General features: G+C 45.4%; 1 protein-coding gene across 2 annotated transcripts in view; it reads left to right on the forward strand.

Moving 5' to 3' along the window:
- Nucleotides 1-24040, forward strand: part of atg5 (ATG5 autophagy related 5 homolog (S. cerevisiae)) — a 251269-nt gene that overhangs the window by 152334 nt on the left and 74895 nt on the right. Inside the window, exon 7 of one of the 2 annotated variants that reach the window (XM_038799246.1) lies at nucleotides 70-435. The exons of the other annotated variant lie outside the window; for it this stretch is intronic. Coding sequence (XP_038655174.1) covers nucleotides 70-369 — 300 coding nt within the window. The 3' untranslated portion in view covers nucleotides 370-435. Of the gene's footprint in view, nucleotides 1-69; nucleotides 436-24040 lie in introns of those variants that run through there. 2 annotated transcript variants of the gene reach the window in all.

Consider the following 24040-nt stretch of genomic DNA (forward strand, 5'->3'; position numbering starts at 1 on the left):
ACTTTCCACCATATTCCCCTGTGTCGCAGGCTCCACTACCGTCTTCGACCAACGTTCTCTTCTTTTCAGATCACTTCTGGTCCACAAATCCATACACTGTTGGGGAATCCTCGTCTTCTACTTCACCAGTCCCTTTTGTCGATCAAATCCACCGTAAATTGGGGCAAAAGGTCCACAACGAGCGGGAGCTACCAAATGTGCGACCACTCACACCATGGTCGCCACCGGAAGTCCCCTTTCTGTCAATTTAGTCAGGTGTTCAAGCAATGGAAGAAAATGATGTCCAAATCGAGCAACACATTTATGCAGTTGTTCCTTCATATCATCCCTGGCTGTGAGATTAAATTGATGATCATACATACCGTGTAAGAATGAACTGGCGAAGTAGGGGTAAAGCAATAATTATCTGAAATAAAAGATGATCAAATTCCCAAATTGACGTTCTTAATAGCTATTAGTTCTGTAATATTCTCCTTTCCATCTGTAAGCTGAATAAAAAGGAAATTATTTTCCTCTATTTACTGTCAAAAGTCCAGTTTGGTCCTGGTGGTCCAAGATAAAGCCACACTCCGGTTTTGTGCATTCAGTTATGTTATAATGGCAGACCTCTGTGGGTTCAACCTTTCAAGTCACAGACCACCCAAGTCATTTCACTTATCATGGCTATGTATTCTGGGTGCTGATGATACTGCAGTATGTGACCTTTGCTTCCTGTTCCAAAGTTTTTGACCCCAAACAGGGGGCTGACTATTTCATTGTCTGTCAATATGGAATAATACAATATCATTGACATGCTCCTCCCGTTATGTCAGATGGTGAACATGTTTTACGGTGTAGGCCTGTGTTAGACTCCTCGTGGTGCAGATCATAGAATCATAGAATTTACAGTGCAGAAGGAGGCCATTCGGCCCATCAAGTCTACATTTGCCCCTGAAAGAGCTCCCTATTGAAGCCCACGTTTTCACCCCATCCCCGTAACCCAGCAACCCACCTAACGTTTGGACACTACGGACCAATCCACGTAACCCGCAATTCTTTGGACTGTGGGAGGAAATCTACGCAGACGCGGGGGGAACTTGCAGACTCCGCACAGACAGTGACCCAAGCCGGAATCGAACCTGGGTGGCTGCCGCTGTGAAGCAACAATGCTCACCACTGTGCTACCGTACTGGTGATATGGCTTTAAGACGTATATCTTGTCCAGGAGGATAGTTTCTCTTCTATAATTTCCTCTAATAAGTTTTAAAATCTTAAGAGCAGAGAGCTATGCAGGCATCATCCTCTCTTGCTTCACTTGACACAATCCTGCTTTCCCCTCTCATCTGATTCATGTGTATCTTGTTGGAAATGGTCATTGCCTGGCACTTATGAAGCATGGATGTTACTTGCCACTCATCAGCCCAAGCCTGAATTTTGTCCAGGTCTTGCTGCACTTGGGCACAGATTCCTTCAGTACCTGAGGAGTTGCGAATGGCATAAAACATGGTGCAATCACCAGGGAACATCCCCAATTCTGACGTTATGATGGAGGAAGCATAATTTCTGAAGCAACTGAAGATGATTGGGCCTAGAACTGAAGTTTGTGTTGAGTGTGATTTCCGCCAAGAGAGCTGAGGGCATATTTCCCAGAAACTGATTGGAAGAGACCTCTTATGGAGAACTCTTGTTTGAAGAATGAAGATAGTCTTAATAAAGAGAGAACCGGGCAGCATGTTGGTGCAGTGGGTTAGCCCTGTTGCCTCACAGCGCCGAGGTCCCAGGTTCGATCACGGCTGTGGGTCATCGTGTGGAGTTTCCACATTCTCCCCGTATCTGCGTGAGTCTCCCCCCCCCCCCCCCCCCAACCCGAAGATGTGCAGGTTAGGTGGATTGGCCACGCTAAATTGCTCCTTAGAAAAAATGAATTGGGAACTCTAAATTTAAATAAATAAATAAATAAAAAGAAAGAAAGAACGTATTGTTTGAAAACATTTTTGACAAATAGTTTTGAGCATCTTATTAATATAATACAAACTGCTAAATCAGTGACAGTCGAACACCGCATGGTGTACTTTACAATACTATTTAATTTTGTGTAATTTTGAGTTCAATGTAATTTGGATTTAGGATGAAGGTTATTATGAACTGCTTTTTTGAGCAAGTTAATTGAATTTCAAGTCTTTCATTTGCGTTTTTAATCTCATTTATCATGGATCACTACAAAGTTCCATTTTCACTAAGCCTAACTGACTCATACTAGCATGAACAAATAGAGGAAGTTCAGCACTCAATATGGGAAAGCAAATTGGTGGCTTACATGTAAATGGTTTACTGAAGTTCTTGGTAGTCAATTATATTTATGGGGCATTCTGCATTTCCTTTGGCCTTCTAAGTCCTGACTTATGGGTAAAGGGAGGTGAATATGGTCTCTTCTCGTAAAAGTAATTGACATAAATCGGATACAATTCTTGGAACCATTAAATGATTTCTCTCAGTAGAGCAGCTTTTCATTTTAAGTCAAGCTGTACTTATAAAGGATATTCAAAATATTAATAAACTAAAATCAGTTTGTCCATTCAGATTTATAGTTTTGTTGAAATTCTGGTAAGAGAAAAATGGACGAGGAAGATCAGATAGCCAGCTGCTTGCTATCTGAAGACGTATCTTAATCTAAGAACAAGTTAAATGTGTTGCTATTTGTAAATTATTCATATTATTTCAGTACATTTTGGTTTAATGCTGGTTTAGGGGCTGGTTTAGCTCACCAAGCTAAATCACTGGCTTTTAAAGCAGACCAAGCAGGCCAGCAGCACGGTTCAATTCCCGTACCAGCCTCCCCGGACAGGCGCCGGAATGTGGCGACTAGGGGCTTTTCACAGTAACTTCATTGAAGCCTACTCGTGACAATAAGCGATTTTCATTTTTCATAATGCGACCAAGTATTAACAGTAAGAGCTGTTCTTACTGTACCCATCCCAATATAGTGTGGCATCTCCACATCATAGCAAATATTAAAGCAACTGAACTTAAGCTAAATGTATTCTAACTTTGGATTAGACCCGGTCTATCTGGAATCTACCCACAAGGACAGAGTTGATAACAGGAATGGAGTCGCTATGCATTTGAACAAGTGTGAACTGATTAAAGAGTGAGCATGGATTTGCATGGGGTAGGTTATATCTGACTAAGTAATGAAGTTTGTTTTTGAAGAGATTTTGCTAACAGGGTAGATGAGAGTGTCCATGATGTTACCCTCTGCATTTCTTTTGTAGCTGTCTTGCTGCAACATCATATCAGTTGTCCCATGGTTAACCCTACAACTACAATATGATTTCGGCGGACACCATCTATGAGGCTGTCTAATTAGGTGGTTTAATAGAATTATTGTGAGGATCTTTCCTGCAAGTGAAAACAGGTTGGTTCCTCAGTAGTTGCAATATATGTTTTGGGATACTTTATGCTTCCTGATGCTTACTGTGTTGGCATTCCTGAGGCCTTGTGGAACTTTTATCCTGATCCCAGATATTCTTGAAGATGGCTGTAAGTAAATCAGGACCTACGTATGGTGTTGATTGACCGAAGTAAAATTTTTAACTGTGTGTCGACCTGGCGCCTACTCCTATGTTCCTATGTACCTATGGTATGTTGTATTTGCTCTCCAAGCTAAGATGCCTATACAAATTTTTCAAAATCCTGCACCAACTGCATGATGGCATGGCTGGATGTGTTTGCGCCTGTGGTAAGATGCCTTTGTGACAACCAAAGCAACGCTGCGTTTTAGCTCCCGAACACTTCAATCTCCTGTTTGCTTATGGAGGCTTGCCTGCAGGCTACAACATTAGGCTTCGTTCAGATAAGCTCTAATTTCTCCAGACGGTGTGCCTCTGCCAAAGTCACAGAGGCAGTAATCAAAGGGCTTCTGTATGCAGATACCCAAACTGCTTTAAACAGTGAAGGCATCCAACCTATGGTGAACAAGTTCACAGGTTCTGCCAAAATCAGTTGTGTCCAAATGACTGTCTCCAGAAAGATGTTATGTTTCAGCCAGCACCAGGCACATCCCATGAAGTACCAGGCATAACTATTTGTGACTTTAGTCAAAGGTTATATAAAAATTTCCATACCTTGGTAGTGTCCTTTCTATGGACGTCGTTATTGATGAAGAGAAAAGTGCATGTATCCAGAAAACAAGATCTGCCTATGGTTAACTCCATGGCTGTGTCTGGAAGCAGAATGCGTAAGCAAAAGCCTAAAATCTCTCACTACCAGTCCATTGTTCGTTCTGTTCTGCTGTATGGTATAGAATCCTGAGTCTGCTGGTGCCACATCAAAGCTCTGGGCACTACCACCAAAAACACTGCATGTCTGTCATGAAAATTCTATGGCAGGACAAAATCACAAACAACGAGGTCCTTCGTAGTGCTGGGCTGAGGAGGGAGCAGCATGAATACCATCCTGGAGAAAATTGAACTTAAATGAGCAGACCCACATGGATGGCTACAGAATCTCTTAGCAGATCATCTTCAATGGGGACCTGTCTCAGAACACACAACATCAAGGTGGTCAGCATGAACGATACAAGTACACCTTGAAAAACAGCCATACAAACTTCTGAATTGCAAACCACCCCTCTCGGAAAGCACTACAACTGACTGGCCCATGTGGAGATGAGGGCTGAAATTTGGTTCAGCATGATTCTGGGGCCATCCACACCAAGCTCTCAAAATCCAACATGGCCAGAAGTGGTGCAGCTTCAGAAGTTTATCCAAGCACCAACAACATCTACATGAACTGTAAGTCCTGTGGACATCCATGTCGAGCTCTTCAGTAATGAAAGGATCCACAAGAAGTCACTTGTAGCTTGGACTCTACCTGAATCATGAGGAGTCTACCACCACTTCAGACATTTTCAATATGGACTTTTTTATAATGTCATGAAGGAGTCCACGCCGAGTAGTTCAAAGAAACTTAGTTTATTTACAATAACTATTATATACATTACATGGTAGGTCCCAAGTAGGTCTGCCTTGCCCATGCCTAACATTCTTTGAAATAGTGGCATGAGATCTTTAATGTCAATCTGAAAGAGTAGACAGTTTCTGCGTTTAACATATCAGGCAAAAGATAGCTCCTTTGATACTACAAGTCTCCTTCCATACTACTCTGGAGTACCAGCCTGGATTTTTCTTTTCGGACCCAAAAAAGGCACTTGACCCTCCAACCTTTTGATTGGGTAATGGCAGATGGAGAGTCAAGCTCAAAATAGTCCTTTAATAGCATCTTCCAAATAGCATCATTTGGTCACGGTTCTGTTTGAAGAATGAGAATGTAACATAATTTTAAAGGGATGTGCTGTTCATGTGCCCAATTCAAGAAAGTGACAAAGGATTGTTTTCTTCATACTTGAGAATTTGTTCATCACTTGTTTTGACTGCACTCCACATATTACACTTTATAGATACAAAACATAGGTAGAGATTTCATCCCGCGTTCACCTGACTTGTTGCTCTGAATTTTCCAGACATTGCATGTTTCTGACCATTGGTACCATTTAAGGGTCTGTAATCTCACTATAGGAGCACCACACCTTCCTGGTCATTTTCCAGAAAGTGACCAAATAGCAGGCTGCCTCCAGGTTCGCCATTTAATTATAGTTTGCGGATGGGTTGAGGAGGATGGAAAAACAATCAGCGTGCCGAAAGCCTTCATGTGACTGGGGTATCGGTGTGCTGCTGAGACAAGAACCTCAAAGGAGGCGGAGTGGAAGACCCCGAGAAAACCCTCAGATTCTATCTTATCCAATTTCCCACTTTGCAGCCAACTTCTCTGAGTAGTTGAGGTTCTTTGAAAGCGTGGGGCGTGCAGTGCTATCAAAATTGTTTATCTCTTGGGTAATTGCTGCTCATTAGGCATTGAACCAGCTTAATTGGTCTCTGGCCGCTGTTGGAGTCAACGTACTGAAGCTGACTTCAGGAAAAGAGGAGAAGGTATGAAATATTGTGGATTAGCAAGATGCACTTTGCTCGCTCCCTGAATCCAAAAACATTCCGTTGGTCTGAAATTTATTTGTTTCAGGAATTTCTAAATATAATCTATATAATGGGATTTCCATGGAGCATTTTAATTGTTGTCTTCAAAGGGCTATCCAGAATAGTAATTCAGTGTCACGCACGTGGATTGCCATTCATTAAATATGATGCATTTAATGCATTGTAGAGGAAATTATTACATTGTGGGCTGGTTTAGCACACTGGGCTAAATCGCTGGCTTTTAAAGCAGACCAAGGCAGGCTAGCAGCACGGTTCGATTCCCGTACCAGCCTCCCCGAACAGGAGCTGGAATGTGGCAACTAGGGGCTTTTCACAGTAACTTCATTTGAAGCCTACTTGTGACAATAAGCGATTTTCATTTTTCATTTTCAAATGCTATGACGTGTAAGAAACCGTCTAAAACTTGACACTGATGATTGTGCAGTTTGACAGCTACTTATAACTCCAGCTTCATTCATTACCTTCCAAGAATTATTACATAAAAGCACAGAGCGTTACATTACACAAATACTGTGGTCTTTCAAAAGACCACATATCAGACTCTATGATCTGTTGAGCTTGCACAATTGTCAGGCTTCAGTGGTCTCAGCAGTTAGAACTTCCTTTTCTTAATAGACATAGATAAAAGTATAATTATCTATTTTCAATGTTTTCAGATAATATTGCATAATGCATTCTGTTACGTTCCGTTTCAAATTTTGCCTTACCCTGCACCATGCTTGCCTTTCCTATGCTCCCATGTGTGAGTTTCTTTTCCTTTCATTGGCATGTTCCTATTTGTGTTGCTATGAAAATTTCTACACTACACTTCTCAGTTGCGTTCCACAATCCAGCTTGGCATCTAAGTTTACCATTTCACAACAGACCAAGTCACAATTTGTAAATAGTCTGTCTACTTTACAATCCCTTACATAATTTTAGCGATGAAATATAAATTTTGTAATAAATTAATTCAAATTTGCAATCTATTTCATGGAGTGAACTTATCTTACAACATGTCTACAATTATGAAATTGACAAGCTGGTCTGGAAATCAAATTCTTGATTTCCCTCTTAATGCTTTCTGTACTGTTTTTAGTCCTCCCAGATACACAAATAGAAGGTCAATTGGCCTAACTGTTCAAAACATGTTAAAAAGTGAAGAAGCAGCATTTCAGATATAAAATTACACTTGCCACACAAGCACAATGTAATCTTTGGAAGATTGTACTCCGTATTAAATGCCATTGTAGATGAAGTTCAGACTTATTGTATCAGTTGTGTAAGAATCAGCCTTCGAATGAGTGAAATGAACTGTCTTTATTTGATTGTCATCCTGCCAGTTCACGTGATTTGTGTTTCTTCTGAAGTTAAAAAAATCTTATTACAAATAGGATAACTGTCGGTCTTGCCTTTCTCTCTGTTAATTAACCAACTTTGGACAGACAAGTAATGCAGCTTCCTCGGTAATATTCCAATTTTGCATCCTTTGCTTTGTACTTTGCGGTTGTACCTGTTCACTATCCTGTTGACGTTCTTGGCTACACTTATAATCCCTCATTCCTTTTGGGTTCCAGATATGACAAGAAAGAAATTGTGCTTTTATTGCATTTTAATGTAGAAAAATATTCCAAGGCACTTCGTAGATGTGTGGTGCACAAAACACCAAAGGTGCATGAGAGTGAGTGACTGTACCTTAGGTTTGCTCTCCCTAGAAGCGCAGGGGTGGGGGAGGGGCATGGTAGCACAGTCATTAGCACAGTTGCTTCACAGCTGCAGGGTCCCAGGTTCAATTCCCAGCTTGAATCACTGTCTGTGTGGAGTCTGCACGTTCTCCCCGTGTCTGTGTGGGTTTCCTCCTGGTGCTCGGTTTCCTCCCACAGTCCAAGGATGTGCAGATTGGGTGAATTGGCCATTCTAAATTGCCCTTGGTGTCCAAAAAGCTTGGATGTGGTTACGGGGATAGGGTAGAGGTATGGGCTTGGGTAGGGTGATCTTTCCAAGAGCTGGTGCAGACTCAATGAGCCAAATGGCCTCCTTCTGCATTGTAAATTCTATGATCTCTGCGAAATTACCTGTCTGCGTACTTTCGACAGCATGGCTGTGACTGGAGATTTGTGCTTTGAATAGTCATGAGTACCACAATGTGTCTCACTCAGTCCACACACCTTAGAATTGCAACTTTAAAAAAAAATACCTTGCTGAAATTAACACTGTCCAAAAGACATAGGTTTGGCAATTTTTTAGTGCTGATGACGTACCACTGCGCCAAACCAACTATTAAGTCACTATTAAGTATTAACTTCTTGCTGCGAACTGATCTGATTTTATATGTCGGGTTACTTTCATGAGAATGCCGCTTTATGAAATGTTAGGCTGCTCATATTACTGAAGTGATGTCAGAGTGTGGGTGGAGCTGGGCTGCCTGGCAGCTTTTTACTTTCGTTTTAGGCTGTTTGCTGCAGGTGTGTTTTAGTTTCGTTTTCAGTGTTGGAGCTGAAGCCAGACAGCGGGTATACTGTTGATCTATCTGCCATGAAAAGACTATCTCTTGATCATTTGGTGGATTCAGAATTATAAATATTCTCAGTAGTGAATGTAAACCTAATGTGCTTCTGTTAAAAGGTGTTTCGTTGGTCTTCTGGATGTTGTTTGGGAAGTTATTAAGGATTACATAGTGTTGTATTCTTTGGGGTTGTATTTTAATTGATGGTTGCTAAGATGTTCACTGTAGGTTTTAAAAAGGTTAACTTGAATTCATAGAATAAACATTGTTTTGTTTTAAAAATTACTTTTCCATTTCTGCTGTACACACCTGTAGAGTGGGCAGTGTGCTCCCCATACCACAATCTATTAAAAGTTGTGGGTCAGGTGAACTCCATGATACACTTCGGGGTTCTCTAAACCCTGGCCCATAACATTACAAAGGGGGAGGTGATGGTATAGTGGTACTGTCACTAGAGTGACAGTTTACTCTGGGGTCCCAGGTTCAAGTCTCACCACTGCCGATGGTGAAATTTGAATTCAATAAACTCTCTAATAAAAAATCTGGTGATGACCATGAAACCATTGTTGATTGTCGTAAAACCCATCTGGTTCATTAATGTCCTTTAGGGAAGGAAATCTGCCATCCTTACCTGGTCTGGCCTATATGTGACTCTGGACCCACAGCAATGTGCTTGACAGGGCAATAAATGCTGGCACAGCCAGTAACATCCAAGTGCCATGAACGAATAAAAAAAAAATTGTTGTGCTAACTAGAACCATAGAGGGAGCTGTATTTCAGCAGAATGTGAATCGGTTTCAGTGGACCTGCTTCTTTATACTGGTTATGTCTAACAATTTTCCAATGGCTGGCTGATCTTGGTTCTACAAAGATTTTTTTTTATTTTTATAATTTTTATTGAAATTTTTACAAAATATAAACATCTCAACTCTATTAACAAAACAACCGCGGTAACACCCCCAAGAACAGTGCCCACCCAACTTCAAAAGCAACTACAAACAAAAGAAAAAAACACAAGAACACCCGAAGAACAAAAGGGAAAGAGATAACACCCGCCACATCCCACAAACCCATGTACACAGTTCTCCCTCCCACCAATCCAAACCCCCCCCCCCCCCCCGGGTTGCTGCTGCTGCCGGCCTGTTTCCCTACCGTTCCGCCAGGAAGTCCAGGAAAGGCTGCCACCACCTAAAGAACCCTTGTGCTGATCCCCTCAGGGCAAATTTCACCTTCTCCAATTTAATGAACCCCGCCATATCATTGATCCAGGCCTCCACGCTTGGGGGCCTCGCATCCTTCCACTGAAGACGAATTCTCCGCCGGGCTACTAGGGACGCAAAGGCCAGGACACCGGCCTCTTTCGCCTCCTGCACTCCCGGCTCCACTGCAACCCCAAAAATTGCGAGTCCCCAGCCTGGCTTGACCCTGGATCCCACCACCCTCGACGCGGTCCTTGCTACCCCCTTCCAAAACTCCCCCAGCGCTGGGCACGCCCAGAACATATGGGCGTGGTTCGCTGGGCTCCCCGAGCACCTAGCACACCTGTCCTTGCCCCCGAAAAACCTACTCATCCTCGTCCCAGTCATGTGGGCCCTATGCAGCACCTTGAACTGTATGAGGTTAAGCCTCGCACAGGAAGAGGAGGAATTCACTCTCTCCAGGGCATCCGCCCACGTCCCCTCCTCAATTTCCTCACCCAGCTCCTCTTCCCATTTACCCTTCAGTTCTTTCACCGAGGCCTCGTCTACCTCCTGCATCACCTGGTATATGTCCGAAATCCTCCCTCCTCCAACCCACACCCCCGAGAGCAACTGATCCCGCACCCCGTGGGGGCAGCAAGGGGAACCCCTCCACCTGCTGCCTGGCAAGCGCCCTCACCTGCATGTACCTAAACATGTTCCCCGGGGTAGCCCAAACTTCCCCTCTAACTCCCCCATGCTCACGAACCTCCCCTCCACAAACAGGTCCCTCAACCTCCTAACCCCTGCCCTGTGCCAGCCCAGAAATCCGCCATCAATGCTCCCTGGGACAAACCGATGGTTCCCCCGTATCAGGGCCTCCATCGAGCCCCCCACTTCTCCCCTGTGTCGTCTCCATTGCCCCCAAATTTTGAGGGTAGCCGCCACCACCGGGCTCGTGGTATACCTCGTTGGAGGGAGCGGCAGCGGCACCGTTACCAGCGCCTCCAGGCTCGTGCCCACACAGGACGCCACCTCCATCCTCTTCCATGCTGCCCCTTCCCTGTCCATTACCCACTTACGCACCATCGCTGCGTTGGCAGCCCAATAGTACCCACAGAGATTGGGCAACGCCAACCCCCCCGCTATCCCTGCCCCGTTCCAGGAACACTCTTCGAACCCTCGGAGTCCCATGCGCCCACACAAATCCCGTAATACTCCTGTTGACCCTCCTAAAAAAGGCCTTCGGGATAAGGATGGGGAGGCACTGGAACAGGAACAAAAACCTCGGGAGCACCGTCACCTTAACGGACTGCACCCTCCCCGCCAGTGACAGCGGTAAAATATCCCACCTCTTAAACTCCTCCTCCATCTGCTCCACCAACCTTGTGAAGTTGAGCTTGTGCAGGGCCCCCCAACTCCCAGCCACCTGGACCCCTAGGTACCTGAAGCTCTTCCCTGCCTGCTTCAGTGGGAGCCTACCAATCCCCTCCTCTTGATCCCCCGGATGCACCACAAACAACTCACTCTTGCCCAGGTTCAACTTATACCCAGAGAAACCCCCAAATTCACTAAGAATCCTCATCACCTCCGGCATCCCCCCCACCGGGTCTGCCACATACAGCAACAGGTCGTCCACATACAGCGACACTCGATGCTCCTCCCCACCCCGCACCAGGCCCCTCCAGTTCCCTGACTCCCTCAATGCCATGGCCAGGGGCTCAATCGCCAACGCGAAGAGCAAGGGGGACAGGGGCACCCCTGTCTCGTCCCCCGGTACAGCCGAAAGTACGCCGACCTCCTCCTATTTGTGGCTACAGTCTCCATCGGGGCCTCGTAGAGCAGCCTCACCCACCGGATAAACCCCTCCCCAAACCCAAACCTCTCCAGCACCTTCCACAAATACTCCCACTCAAAGGCCTTCTCCGCATCCAATGCCACCACTATCTCCGCCTCCCCTTCCATGGCTGGCATCATAATGACATTGAGGAGTCTTCGCACGTTCGCATTCAACTGCCTTCCCTTCGCAAACCCCGTCTGGTCCTCATGAATGACCTCGGGCACGCAATCCTCTATTCTAGTGGCCAGGAACTTTGCCAGCAGCTTAGCTTCGGCGTTTAGCAGCGAAATCGGCCTATATGACCCGCACTGCAGAGGGTCCTTGTCCCGCTTCAGGATCAAGGAAATCAGCGCCCATGACATAGTTGGGGGCAAAGCCCCCCCCCCCCCCCCCCCCCCTTGCCTCGTTAAAGGTCCGGACCAACAGGGGGCCCAACAGGTCCAAATACCTTTTATAAAAATCCGCCAGAAACCCATCCGGCCCCGGCGCCTTTCCTGACTGCATGCTCCCTATCCCTTTGACCACCTCCTCCAGCTCGATCGGCGCCCCCAGTCCCTCCGCCTGCTCCTCCTCCACCCTCGGGAATCGCAGCTTGTCCAAGAAGCGCCCCATTCCACCCCCCTCCACCGGGGGTTCCGACCGGTGCAGTTCCCCATAGAAGTCTCTGAAGACCCCATTAACATCTACTCCCCTCCGCACCATCTTCCCAGCCTTATCCGTCACTCCCCCAATCTCCCTGGCCGCGTCCCGCTTTCGGAGCTGGTGTGCCAGCATCCTGCTCGCCTTCTCCCCATACTCATACACCGCCCCCTGTGCTTTCCTCCACTGAGCTTCCGCCTTTCTGGTAGTCAATAGGTCGAATCTGGCCTGAAGGCTACGCCTCTCCCCCAGCAATCCCTCCTCTGGAGCCTCCGCATATCTCCTATCCACCCGCATCATCTCCCCTATCAGTCTCTCCCTCTCCCTCTGCTCCCCCCTCTCCCTATGGGTTCGGATGGAGATCAGTTCCCCCCTCATCACCGCCTTCAATGCCTCCCAGACCGTCCCCACTCGGACCTCCCCATTGTCATTGGCCTCCAGGTACCTCTCGTGGTTCTACAAAGATAAAATGCATGTGTGACTAAGAGGGTATGCACAGCAATATTTTTACTTGGTATTGAGAAAGTTAATTTTAAATCGGTATCAACATGTCAAATCTATCTGTATGAATAGAATTTGAGAATTTTGTGGATCTGTTATTCATTTTATAATTGAGCCTAATAGTTTGCTGTGATTTTTATTACTTAGCCACCATGAACACGCATGGACAAGACAAAGTCAGCAGTCCTGTGCTTCTATTGGTGAAGGAGGGTCAAATTATCACAGGCACCATGAGCTATGATTCTATATTTTTCGTTCTCTAATTGCACTCCATGCAAGATCAGAGTTCATCCTTGCATGAAATTTCTCGAGGTGTTTTTAGAAAGGTAATTACACATTTTGGCCCGTAACTTTCTGGCTCCCTAGCATTGGATTTTGGGGGCCACCACCAAGATGCGCTGGGGTATCCGTCTGGGAGCTTCCCAGGTCATGGTTTAGGTGGCAATTAATAATAATAATAATAATAATAATAATAATCGCTTATTGTCACAAGTAGGCTTTAATGAAGTTACTGTGAAAAGCCCCTAGTCGCCACATTCCGGCGCCTGTTCAGGGAGGCTGGAGTGGGAATTGAACCCGCGCTGCTGATCTTGTTCTGCATTACAAGCCTGGTGTCATAGCCCACTGTGCTAAACCAGCCGTGAACTTCCCGTGGGAAATTGCGCTGTGCTGGAACCGACCTGACAAAGATTTAAGTCACTAACCGAATAGTTCTGCCAGTGTTAGGTTAATATTTATCTGAAAAGATTAGAAAATATAAAGCTACTTCATGGTAGCTATTAAACAAGCAGCCCAAGTACCGCATGGGGCACACCTCCTCCTGATCCCAGAGGATTACCCCAGCTGCCTGAAACCCTCCCAAACCTGTGGGCCTGACACACATCTCCACCCCATCCCCGACATCCAACCTCAGCCATCCCCGACACCCATCCCTGTCATCCAACCCCCCTCCCCCGACTTCCAACTTATTCCCCACCAACATCTGAACACCCCAACATCCACCAAACCCCCCCAGTGACCTCCTTGAGTTCGACGCTATTATACCACCCTGGGGCCTGGGGGCAGTCTTTCGCTACAGGCTCCTAGCAGTTCTGGCTTTCGAAGGTTCCACAAAGCTTTCAAGAGCAGGTAAATGCACTTTAATTCCAGCGGTCCAACACTTTCCAATGATAGTTGCAAGTTGTGGGCCAAGTGCTGGTAAATAGCAGTACTTTCATCTCTCTTGTGTTTCATTTGGCATGCTATAATACTTTCATTTCCAGTAATCACTTGCTTTTGATAAATTTAAGATTAATTAATAATTAGCGGCATGCAATCCATGCTAACTTCACTTGTCTATTTACCCCAGCCCCAGCTCCCTCACCTTGCCAACCACAGTCGTCAGTCCCTTCTCTCCAGAAACTGTTTTGTAACTTTCATTGCCAGCAGGCTGTGACTACATAACGTATCTCATCCTAATTGTGACGACAAGTAGGAGTGATTTGGAGGTGACCTATTATGTGAATGTACTTAAATGACAGAAAAACATTTCATATTTCTCTTAAGGCAGAACTATTATTTGTCTGAGTGCTTTTCACAACCTTGGAATGGCCTAAAGCAATTCAGAACCAACAATTACTTCTGAAGCGATATCGCTGTTGAATGCAGGCAGATGTACTAGCCAATTTACATAAGACAAAGTGCCACAAACAGCAATGAGATAAATAACCACTTTTTAAAATTTAGAGTACCCAATTTATTTTTCCAATTAAGGGGCAATTTAGTGTGGCCAATCCACCTAACCTGCACATCTTTGGGTTGTGGGGGCGAAACACATGCAAACACGAGGAGAATATGCAAACTCCACACGTACATTGACCCAGAGCCGGGATTGAACCTGGGACCTCGGCGCCATGAGGCAGTAGTGCAACCACTGGGTTGCCCCCAGAGCTATCAGTCATGATGATAGAGGCTCCAATTTTATTCTCGTTACATGCCTAACGGGAAATCTTTTCTGTCAGCCTGTCATTGGCATATGGTGGAAGGATTTGCAGATTGATACTCAACCTGTTTGGCTGTGTTACGAATGCAGCTTCTTTGGTCATCAAGTCCTTGAGCGGGTCTTGAACCCGGAGCTTCTGACTGAAAAACAGGGATGTTACCCACTATGCCATAAAATCTCCCTTTTATACTCTGTGCCCCTATTAATAAAGCCTAGGATACTGGGTGCTTTGTTAAATGCTCTCTCAACTTGCTCTGCCACCTTCAACGATACACCCAGATCCCTCTGCTCTTGCACCCCTTTTATCCTTTATTTTGTACTGTTTCTCCACATTCTTTCTGCTAGACGGAATCACTTCACACTTCCTTGCGTTAAATTTAATCTCTCACTTATCCACCTCAGCCAACAACTGTCTGTCCTTTTGAAATTCTACAATATTCTCCTCACAGTTCGTAATGTTTCCAAGTTTGGTTGGCAAATTTTGGAATTGTGTCTGTACACCAAGATCTAGATCACTAATAAAAATTAGGAAGAGCGGGGTCCTAATGCTGACCTCCAAGGAACTACAGTATAAACCTTGTTTCAGTCGGAAAACATCCATTAATCACTACTCCACGAAAGGAGTTGAGACCGAGATGACATCAGCCATGATTGTATTGAATGGCGGAGCAGGCTCGAGGGGCTGAATTGCCTACTGCTCATAGTTCTTATATTTTATGTTTCCTGTCACTCGGCCAATTTCATACTATATTTCTTACTGGCTCTTTTATTCCATGAGCTCTAATGTTGCTCATGTCTGTTGTCCAGCACTTGTATCACATGCTTTTTAGAAGTCCATGTACACCATGTCAACAACATTACTCTCATCAACACTCTCTGTAACCTCACAAAACACCAGAACGTTAGTTAAATGCAATCTACCTGTAAATCTATGCTGGCCTTTCTTAATTAACCCGTATTTGTCGAACCGTTGATTCATTTTGTCTGGAATTTCTGCAAGCTTCGACACCACCAAAGTTAAACTGACTGGCCTGTACTTGCTGGGCTTAACTTTTCAAAATTTTTGAACAAGGGTGTCACATTTCCATAACAACAAGTGCTGGAAAAACTCAACAGACCTGCAGCATCGGTCAAGAGAGAAAGAGTTAACTTTCAAGTCCAATATGACACTTCTTCTATATTGTAGAGAGGTAGAAATATGATGGGTTTTATGCTGTTTAAAAATACAAGAGCGGCAGGTGGAATGATGTGCGGGTTAGGTGGATTGGCCATGCTAAATTGCCTTTAGTGTCCAAAAAAGGTTAATTGGAGTTCATGGGTTAAGGGGATGGGGTGGAGGCGGCGTGTGCTTGAATGGGGTGCTCTTTCCAAGGGCCGGTGCAGACACGATAGGCCGAATGGCCTCCTTCTGCGCTGTAAATTCTATGATTCTATGAGTCATATGCACTTAGAGTCCATATCCTTCTATTCCCACCCTATTCATCTATTTGTCTAGATGCCTTTTAAATGCCGCTATCGTACCTGCTTCCACCACCTCCCCAGGTAACGTGTTCCACATATTTACCACTCGCTGTATAAAAAAACTTGCCTTGCACATCAGTTCTAAACTTTTCACCACGCACTTTAAACCTATGTCCCCCAGTACTTGACTCTCTTACCCAAGGAAAAAGCATCTGACTATCCACTCTGTCCATGCCACTCATAATCTTGCAGACCTCTATCAGATTGCCCTCAACCTCCGTCGTTCCAGTGAGTTTATTTAACCTCTCTGCACAGCTATTGCCCGCATTCCATGCAACATCCTAAACTGTACCCTCTCCAAAGCATCCACATCCTTCTGATAGTGTGGCGACCAGAATTGTACACCATATTTCAAATGAGGCCTAACTAAGGTCCTGTACAGCTACAACATGACATGCCAATTTTTTTATTCATGCCCCGACCGATGAAGACCAGCATGCCGTATGCCTTCTTGACTACCTTCTCCACCTGTGTTGCCGCGTTCAGTGATCGGCGGATCTGCTTGTCTCTGCCTGTCAGTACTCGCAGGAGTTCTACCTTTTATTGTGTAATTCCTACGTGCATTGGACCTTCCAAATGCCAGTAAAACTAAAGAGCTGGTCATTGACTTCAGGAAACAAAGTACTGTACACACTCCTGTCAGCAACAACTGAGCCGGGGTGGAGATGGTTAGCAGTTTCAAATTCCTAGGGGTGCACATCTCCAAAAACCTGTCCTTCGACAGCAATGTGTCCTGCAACCCCTGTGGCGGCAGCCCAGGCAAGGATGGCACCTCTCTCCTCACAAAATCCTGAACCAGCTGGTACCTAAAGCCATTCCCCCTGGGCAACTCGCACGCTTCCTCCAATTTCTCATGCATGCAAATTTGCCCCATATCAACAAATCCCCAAAGTGCTCAATCCCCACCTGCCACCAACCCCTAAATCTCGCATCCAGCTCTGTCGGTGCAAACTTTTAATTGTTGCAGGTCAGCACCCACACTAACGCACCCAACGGAGTACATGGCCGCCAAGAACGGGAAATGTGTCAATGACAAATTCCTCAAACACGTTCCCCTTCATGACGGCGCCTCCACCCACCCCCTAACCGATCCCTCCTCCACAGCCCACCTATGCACCATTGCAAATATCGCCGCCCAATAATAATTTATCATATTTGGCAATGCCAGTCCCACCCCGCCCCCGTTTCAAAAAGCCACCTGCAACCACGGGGCCTTCCCCGCCCACACAAATCCTGAGATCATCCCATTGACGTTTCTTGTTCCTTGGGGTCAAAGATAGTGAGGTTCTGAAACACGAACAGAAACCTAGGTAGCACCGCCATTTTCACTGGATAAAAGCAAATTACTGCGGATGCTGGAATCTGAAACCTAGAAGAGAAAATGCTGAAAAATCTCAGCTGATCTTAAAGGAGAGAAAAGAGCTAACGTTTCGAATCTAGATTGCCCTTTGTCAAAGCTAAAAGGCATAGAAAGTGGGAGATATTTATACTGTTGGGTGAGGGAATGAAAGATGAGTCATAACCACAGGGGAATAAACCAAGGGAAAAGAGAGCTAATGGCACTCCCCAGAGAGGATAAAAGGTGTGAAACACGAAACAGCAGAGAAACTAAAATCGGAGGGTAAGCTGTGACAGATGTAGCTGTGGAAGATGGGGGGACATCGGTCGGAGAGAGGTAAAATGAGAAAAGGGGGAAACAAAGGTAAGGAAAAGGGAATAAAATAGGGGGAAAAGAGTGGGGAGAAAAATATATATAAAGAAACACAGAAAATAAATATAAGGTAAAAGACAATTAAAATGAAATGGAACGAAAACAAGTGTCGAGATGGGGTAGAGCTTAATCATCTGAAGTTGTTGAATTTGATGTGGGCTGCTGTTTTAAAATGGAGGCAGGGCTGGGTGGGGCTGGCGTTGTCGAACATGATAAATTATTATTGGGCGGCCAAATTTGCAATGGTGCATAAGTGGGCTGTGGACGAGGGGTCGGTTGGGGGCACGTGGAGGCGGCAGCATGTAGGGAAACGTATTTGAGGGATTTGTCATTGACAGTTTTCCCGTTCTCGCCGGCCACCTTGAGCGGGAACCACCAAATATGTGACTACTCACTCCATGGCCGCCATCGGAAGCCCTCGGATCTGAGAATTTTTGTTGCGTCATCGAAAAATCAAGGTGTCATGATTAAACTGCTTTGTTGGAGGAATTAATGTGATGTTTGGTGATTTACACTTGAGATTGCATGCCAAATATAATTACAGATTAACTAAAGGTTGCATACCAAAGATGACAAGAGTTGTATGTTTCAGTAATTGAATAGTCAGCTGATTACTTGTATAAGTACAGACTTGTTATCCTGCTATTGTCGGCACTCTTTTTGGTTTATTTTAATGGAGCATCATTCCCATCAATTATTTAGTAAATTGTGGACGGCATGTGGTTAGCCACTGGGACTACGGCACTGAGGGCCCGAGTTCGAATCCCGGTTCTGGGTCACTGTCCATGTGGAGGTTGTACATTCTCTCCATGTCTGCGTGGGTTTCACCCCACAACCCAAAGATGTGCAGGTTAGGTGGGTTGGCTACGCTAAATTGCCCCTTAATTGGAAAATAAATAATTGGGTACTCTAAATTTATTTTTAAAATAATTTATTAATTAATTAGTAAATTATGACATTTGAGTACTTTCAGTTTTGCAGATTATATTAGCCTAGTTTCAGCACTAAATATTGTTAGGAATATTGTCAGTGATGGATTTTCTTAGAGAGTTGCTGCTGTGGAATCAAATGTACAAAGCAGGTCCTTTTATGTTGTTTTTTTTACATTCATTGACGGGATGTGGGCGTCATTGGCTAGACCAGCATTTATTGCCCATCCCTAGCTGCCCTTCTGAACGTGGTCATGAGCTACCTTCTTGAACCACCAAGGTGTAGGTTCGCCCACAGTGCAGTTGGGGAAGGAATTCCAGGATTTTGACTCAGCGAGGGTAAAGGAACAGTGATATAATTCCAAGTCAGAATGGTGATTGACTTGGAGGGGAACCTACAGGTGGTGGTGTTCCCAGGTATCTGCTGCTCTTGTCCTTCTACTTGGTAGGAGTTGTGGGTTGAGAAGGTTCTGTCTGAGAAACCTTAGTGAGTTCCTGCAGTGCATTTTGTAGATGGTACACACAGCTGCCACTGTCAGGGGTGGAGGGTTTGAATGTTTGTGGAAGGTGGTAGCAATCAAGTGGGCTGCTTTGTCATGGATGGTGTCAAGCTACTTGTGTTGTTGGAACTGCACTCGTCCAGTCAAGTGGCGAGTATTCCATTACACCCCTTATTTCTGTCTTGCAAATGGTGGACAGTGTTTGGAGGTCAGAAAGTGAGTAACTTGCAGCAGGATCCTAGCCTTTGACCTACTCTTGTAGCCACAGTAATGCAGATGCTAGTTATTACATGCCATCTTCCATTACCTATAATGCTAATAGAATAAGACCATTAGACCATAAGACATAGGAGTGGAAGTAAGGCCATTCGGCCCATCGAGTCCACTCCGCCATTCAATCATGGCTGATGGGCATTTCAACTCCACCTACCAGCATTCTCCCCGTAGCCCTTAATTCCTCGCGACATCAAGAATTTATCTATCTCTACCTTGAAGCCATTTAGCGTCCCGGCCTCCACTGCCGGGTCACATACATTTATCATTGGAGACATCTTTTTCCAGCGTCACAACTGGCATCACCCTTTTTGGTAACCATACCTCTTCTGCTTAACTCTTCTCCCTTTCTATACTGTTTTATGTTTGAAATCTGTTTTGGCCTGATAATGCATTGTTGAAGTAGCTTTATCTTTTAAGTAGCTGATATGAGTTGCACTGAACTTGCTGACCCTGAACAGAACTGTGCAACTGACAGTTTTCAACAGACCAGTGAGTGAGGTGTTTCTAATGATGGGTGTAATTTATTTTAAGTGTGAAGGAAATTAGAGTGACAACATATTACTTTTTATAACTGGAATAACTAGAATTTGTTGTTGAAAGCTGATTTCAAAGAATCACTTGGAACCAATTCAAATGTTTCTTCACAATACATTAGAAATGTTGTTGAAAGATAAACATTGAACCATAGACGTTTATGTGATCAAAGTAGGTTGTCAGGCCTGGCCCAATGGTGGTATTCTTCCCTCTGAATCAGGAAGTCATGATTTCAAGTCCCATTCCAGAAATTTATTTTTGCTCATTTATGTCCAAAACCTTGCTCTCCCACACCATTATCCAGCAGCTTCAGTGCTTCAAATGATTTGGTATTCTTCCCTTTAAAAAATGCCTGGCCTCTGCTTCAGTTACTCCGTTGTGGCAAAGAGTTCCATGTTCCAGCAAACCCCTATTTAAATATGCTTTATAAAACAAAATAATTTTTTTTCAATCTTTTTCTGTTGTCTATCTGTTTGGATTCCTTTCTTTCCCTTTATTTCACTTTCTGTATGCTGTTGCTGCCTGGTCCATGTCTAGGTCCTAGGTTTGGAGTTGTGATATGAGCTTGACTGGGATTATGGTCTTGAAGGCGGAGCTGAAGTCAATTAATGGGAGTCTGATGTAGGGGTCCTTGCTGTCTGTGATACATGTAGGGCCGGGAAGATGGCGCCTCCTATGGACCGGTTATGGCGATATGCGAATTGCAGTGGATCAAGGTATTCTGGGACTATGGAGTTGATGTGTTTCATGACTCAGGCCTTGGCTGGGTGGTGGGCGATTTGTGAGGCAAGTCCTTCCTTTAACAAATCCATGCTGACTATCCCTGACTAGTCCATGCCTTTCTTTGTGACAGTTAACCCTACCTCTCAGGATTGATTCTACTAATTTGCCTACAACTGACGTAAGGGCAGCACGGTAGCATTGTGGATAGCACAATTGCTTCACAGCTCCAGGGTCCCAGGTTCGATTCCGGCTTGGGTCACTGTCTGTGTGGAGTCTCCACATCCTCCCCGTGTGTGCGTGGGTTTCCTCCGGGTACTCCGGTTTCCTCCCACAGTCCAAAGATGTGCAGGTTAGGTGGACTGGCCATGATAAATTGCCCTTAGTGTCCAAAATTGCCCTTAGTGTTGGGTGGGGTTACTAGGTTATGGGGATAGGGTGGAGGTGTTGACCTCGGGTAGAGTGCTCTTTCCATGAGCCGGTGCAGACTCGATGGGCCGAGTGGCCTCCTTCTGCACTGTAAATTCTGTGATAAAAGACTAACTGGCCTATAATTGTTCGGCATTTCTTTCAATCCCTTTTTAAACAATGGTACCACTTTTGCATTTTGCCAGTCCTCTGGTACCTCCCCTGTGTCTAGAGAGGATTGAAAAATAATCCTCCGAGCATCTGCTATCTCCTTCCTGACTTCCTTCAGTAGCCTCGGAAATAATCCATCTGGCCCTGGTGACTTATCAACTTTCAAGGATTTCAATCCTTCGAATACTTCCTCTCTCTATGATTATCCCATCCGGTATTTCTCAGTGTTCCTCCTGGACTACTATATCTGCATTATCTATTTCCTTTGTAAACACGGAGACAAGATATTCATTCAAAAACCCTACAAACGGACTCTGCATCTAGATGCAAGTTCCCTTTTACATCTCTGATTGGTCCCACTTTTTCATTAACTAGCCTTTTACCATTAATACATTGATAAACATCTTTGGATTTTTTTTAACTTTACTAATCTTTTTTTTAATGCCCTCTCTTTTATTTCCTCATTTCCTTTTTGTCTTTGTCCCTGCACTTTCGATACTCGTCTAGGCTATCTGTAGTGCTTAGTTCTTTATGCCCATCTTATTTTTTCATCTTCTGTTTGATCTTCCCCTGCATTCCTCTCGGGGAATATGGTCAAAAGACGTATTTATAGGCATTTATATACAATTTGGCTGGCGGCACGGCAGTGGGGTGGTTAGCAATGCTGCCTATACCGTTGAGGACCCAGGTTCGATCCCAATCCCGGATCACTGTCTGTGAAGTTTGCACATTCTCCCTGTGTCTGCGTGGGTTTCACCCCCTCAACCTAAAGATGTGCAGTGTAGGTGGATTGGCCATGCTAAATTGCCCCTTAATTGGAAAAAAATAATTGGTTACTCTAAATTTATAAAACAAAAAAAATACTATTTGGTTTGAACCTTAGCTTACCATCGGACTGGTGCTTTGCAGCTTTGTCCTTCCTGCTTGTTCCTCGCGCTCCTTTTGCACGCCCCTTTTGCACGCCCCTTACTCTACTAGTTCGTGGCTATGAACAGGTCTTGAAACAAGTTGGTGAATATGTGGAAGCCCACTTCCGACCCATGATGGCAAATTTTATTTTCTCAGCCTGAGAAATTCAGCAGGTCAGAGAGCCAGCCTGCCGTCTTCGGTGGTGCTACCGATGGCTAGCTGAGCAGGTTTCTCCACCGGGCGATCAGACAGGGAGGCAAAGTCTAGGGCGTTGCCCCACCTCCTCCTCCCCATGAAGAGCTCTGGCTGATCTGATACCCCGAAGACTACCACTTTTGGGCATGGCTCAACCCTCATTCCCACAACCCAGGACATGGCCTCAAAGAAAGTCGTCCAGTACCCAGCAAGTCTGGGGCAAGCCCAGAACGTATGGGTGTGGTTGGCCGAGGCTCCCTCGCACCATTCGCATTTGTCCTCCACCTCCGGGAAGAACATGCTCATTCGCGATCGAGTTAGGTGCGCTCTCTACACCACCTTTAGCTGCGTACGGTTCAGCCCTGCACACGTGGAGGTAAAGTTCGCCCTGTGCAGTGTTTTGATCTGGAGTCCTTCCCACTACTTCGAGACCAGTTCCACCTCCCGCTTTTTTCTTTATTTTCTCTAGGGGGGAATATACCTCTGAAAGCCGCCCATACATGTCCACACTGTTCCCCTCCCCTACATCACCCCCGTCCAGCAGTTCTACTAACGAGTGTCCTGGTATCTGAGGGTATGTCGTCGTTTCGTTGCGGAGGAAGTTTTTGACCTGAATGTATCTCAGATGGTTTCCTCTTGGTAGTTGAACCTTCTCTGAGAATTCTTCCGGGGATGCTACTCTATCAGACGTGTACATGTCCCTAACCATCGGAGTCCACTCGTCCGGTCTCCATCTTTTGACAGTGGTGTCCACTGTTGCGGGAGTGAACCTATGGTTGTTGCCATAGTGGACATTTCAGTTAGGCCAGTGTTACCTCATTTAGTACCATGTTCGGAGCGTGGCTACGACCACTGGGCTCCTTGAGTGTTGGGTCCAGGGTGATGGGTGTGCGGTTGTGACTCGGGCTCAGAGGGCTGTCCCTGTGCATGAACTCTGTTCCGTCCTCACCCACATTGCTCTCCTCTCCCAGGCCCCCAACTTCACGCACACACACATGCACGCATATGTATGCACACATACATACCACACACCACGATTAGCTTAAGAACTGTGTTGAAAAAGGCCTTGGGGATGTAGATCGGGAGAGATCTGAACAGAAAGAGGAACCTGGGCAGCACATTCATTCTGATCATCTGTATTCTCCCTGCGAGGGAGGGAGTGGGCCGCACCTCTGCAGGTCCATTTTGACTTCCTCCACTAGGCCTGTCAGGTTTCATTTGTGGATCTGTGTCCAGTCGTGGGCTATTCGGAGTCCCAGGTAGCAGATTTTGGTCTGGGCCATCTTAAGTGCTAATCCCTCCAGCTCTGTCTCTCCCTCCTGCAGGTTCACGAAGATCTCTCTCTGGCTCAGGTTAAGTTTGTAACCTGAGAAGCCTCCGAACTCCTTTAGGTGTTTCATTATGCCTGCCATGCTGGTCCGGTGGTCCATGATGAAGAGGAGCAGGTCATCTGCATAGAGTGAGACTCTATACTCTCTGTCTCCCCTTTATTGCTCTGAGGGTGATTTCCAGT

Source organism: Scyliorhinus canicula, chromosome 6 (assembly GCF_902713615.1).
Source record: "Scyliorhinus canicula chromosome 6, sScyCan1.1, whole genome shotgun sequence".
Taxonomy (NCBI): domain Eukaryota; kingdom Metazoa; phylum Chordata; class Chondrichthyes; order Carcharhiniformes; family Scyliorhinidae; genus Scyliorhinus; species Scyliorhinus canicula.